Source organism: Saccostrea cucullata, unplaced genomic scaffold (assembly GCF_032062105.1).
Source record: "Saccostrea cucullata isolate Sc308-1 unplaced genomic scaffold, CSIRO_AGI_Scuc_v1 ctg397, whole genome shotgun sequence".
NCBI lineage: Eukaryota > Metazoa > Mollusca > Bivalvia > Ostreida > Ostreidae > Saccostrea > Saccostrea cuccullata.
In genome coordinates, this window is record NW_026924611.1 from 239,789 (window position 1) to 241,801 (window position 2,013).

General features: G+C 38.5%; 1 protein-coding gene across 1 annotated transcript; it reads right to left on the reverse strand.

The window, feature by feature from the left end:
- Positions 1-533: 533 nt before the first annotated feature.
- Positions 534-1,606, reverse strand: LOC134266851 (uncharacterized). Its single transcript, XM_062749062.1, has 2 exons — positions 1,577-1,606; positions 534-1,387 (listed from the first exon to the last, which is right to left on the reverse strand). Exon 2 carries the CDS (start codon positions 1,381-1,383, stop codon positions 568-570), a length of 816 nt encoding a protein of 271 aa, XP_062605046.1. The 5' UTR covers positions 1,384-1,387; positions 1,577-1,606; the 3' UTR covers positions 534-567.
- Between the last annotated feature and the right edge of the window lie 407 nt (positions 1,607-2,013).

The following is a 2,013-nucleotide window of genomic DNA, read 5'->3' on the forward strand; positions in this document are numbered from 1 at the left end:
AAAGTATCTCGTATGTTTTTTTTCTCTGATCATGACAAGGATTACAAAAGCGGGTATTGTCTGTCGACATGTAATATTGAAAACTCTTCACTGAACCTTATAAAACATTTGATGTTAAGAGAGGTCTGTGTTTGCCCTGCTTTGATTTTGCATTCTTTTTGTGGACTTTTGAATAAAACACTCTTTGATAAAAGAGAGGAAATCAAAACCTCTTCAGACCTCCATGACAAAAAAGAGATTGATATCTTTTTGATGGGGAAGCAAGTTTTCTCGATCTCTCACTGTCTCTCAGTGTTTTATTTAAAATATATATATTTCTTAAAATTGTCTGTTTGGTATAAAGGTACGTTTATTATCACTCTTTGAAAATAAGTACAATATGAAGTACTTCTTAATATTGGAGAGGAAACGATTTTTTTTTCTTTCTTGGGTCAATTCGAGTTTGCACTTTTCTTTGAAAGAGGATTACCAGAATTGATTTTTTTTCCATTTTGTCCAGTTGGTTTTGTTAATTAAAAGCAAAGAATAAGAAAGAAATGCTTATAATTTATTAATTACATGTTCCAATTAAAACAAACTAGTTGTTCTTCCGGATCTGAATGATTCATCCCTTCTATTGTTGCCCCGCATAGTTCTGCTAGATCCGGTGCTGGTTGTTTCGGAGCGAGGTAAATAGCTCTGCATTCTTCTTCCAAAACGTCTGCCCATCCTTCGGCCCATTCGTCGTCCTTGCTCCATACCACGTGACCTCATCATGTTCATGTTGTCGCCCATTCTGGACATTGATCTTCCCAAAGACATAGACCTGCCCCTGCCAGGGAATGAATCAAAGTTTTCCATGAATCTTCCCCTGCCAGGGAAGGAATTTGAAGAATCTGAGTTGTCCATGAAGTTGCTGGACATGCTGTTTCTTCTCAAAGTGCGACGTGGGAAACCTGTCAGATCGTTGTAGAGGTCATTGTCCAAATTCATTCGGACTCCTCTGTTAAAGTCCTGCATAAATTCGCCATTACCAGAGGTTAAATCAGTTGTTCGCAGAGAGTCCAAGCCAGTTGATCGCAGGGGGTCCAAATATCTGCTACCCCTGAGAAGGCCGTCGGACGTATCACTCAATCGGTTCAGGTCGAGTCCAGAACTCAAAGTTGACATTCCTTGCTCGCCGCCTCGAAGAGTATCAAACATTCCAGAAGTCATTCCTTGTCTGTCCATACGTCCCATATCTAATCTGTCAGAGAGGCCTAAGTCGCTTCCTAAGCTACGGAGGCTGGTCATGCCCCTGGAATCAGAATACGACCTTTCCCCCATGTTTGTTCGATCAAACAGACCAGATTGGGCAGATGTAAGTGCCAATGCGGCAATAAGGATAAACGTTTGTCCAAACATCTTTCTGTTAAGAAAAAATATAACACTTTAAAGGACATGGAAGTTAATTATCAAGTATCGTTAACGTTTAAAAGCATTTGTGGAAGATATAGTCTGCAAAAGAATTTAGGAAATTAAGTGTTTCAAATATTATATAAAATAAACAGTAAATTTGAATAGGTGAACAATACACTCTTCTTTATGAAGTACCTACCTGTAGGCTTGTCGACCAGGAATGAAGGTGAGCGACAATTTGCAACTCGACTATCACCCCTTTATATACTCATATAAAGAGCACGTCATAGTGGATGTTGAATTAATCATGATAAATCGAAACAAATTTCCTCATCGTCTGATGTCATATTGACCTTTCATCTGTGATGGATAAAGGGAATTGCACACCCTTTGACCCTAGACCTACATTTTGGTTGGAATCTTGCATGTAAACATAAATGCGTGCGACACAGTAAAAATTTTGCCGACACAGTAAAATTTGTGATAATCAGTAAATCCAAACATAAATTCTCTCTAACTGAAACTTTAATCAAACAATCCTACTGTCTTTGAATTCTAAAAGGTAGAGCACATAGTAAGGGCTTCACCTTGCATTATCTCCAAATCCCTCGCTGGACTTTACGCATGAAGGAACAA

What these genes read in the sequence shown, in the direction of transcription:
- LOC134266851 (XM_062749062.1), bottom strand. Translation starts at nt 1,383, where the DNA reads ATGTTTGGACAAACGTTTATCCTTATTGCCGCATTGGCACTTACATCT.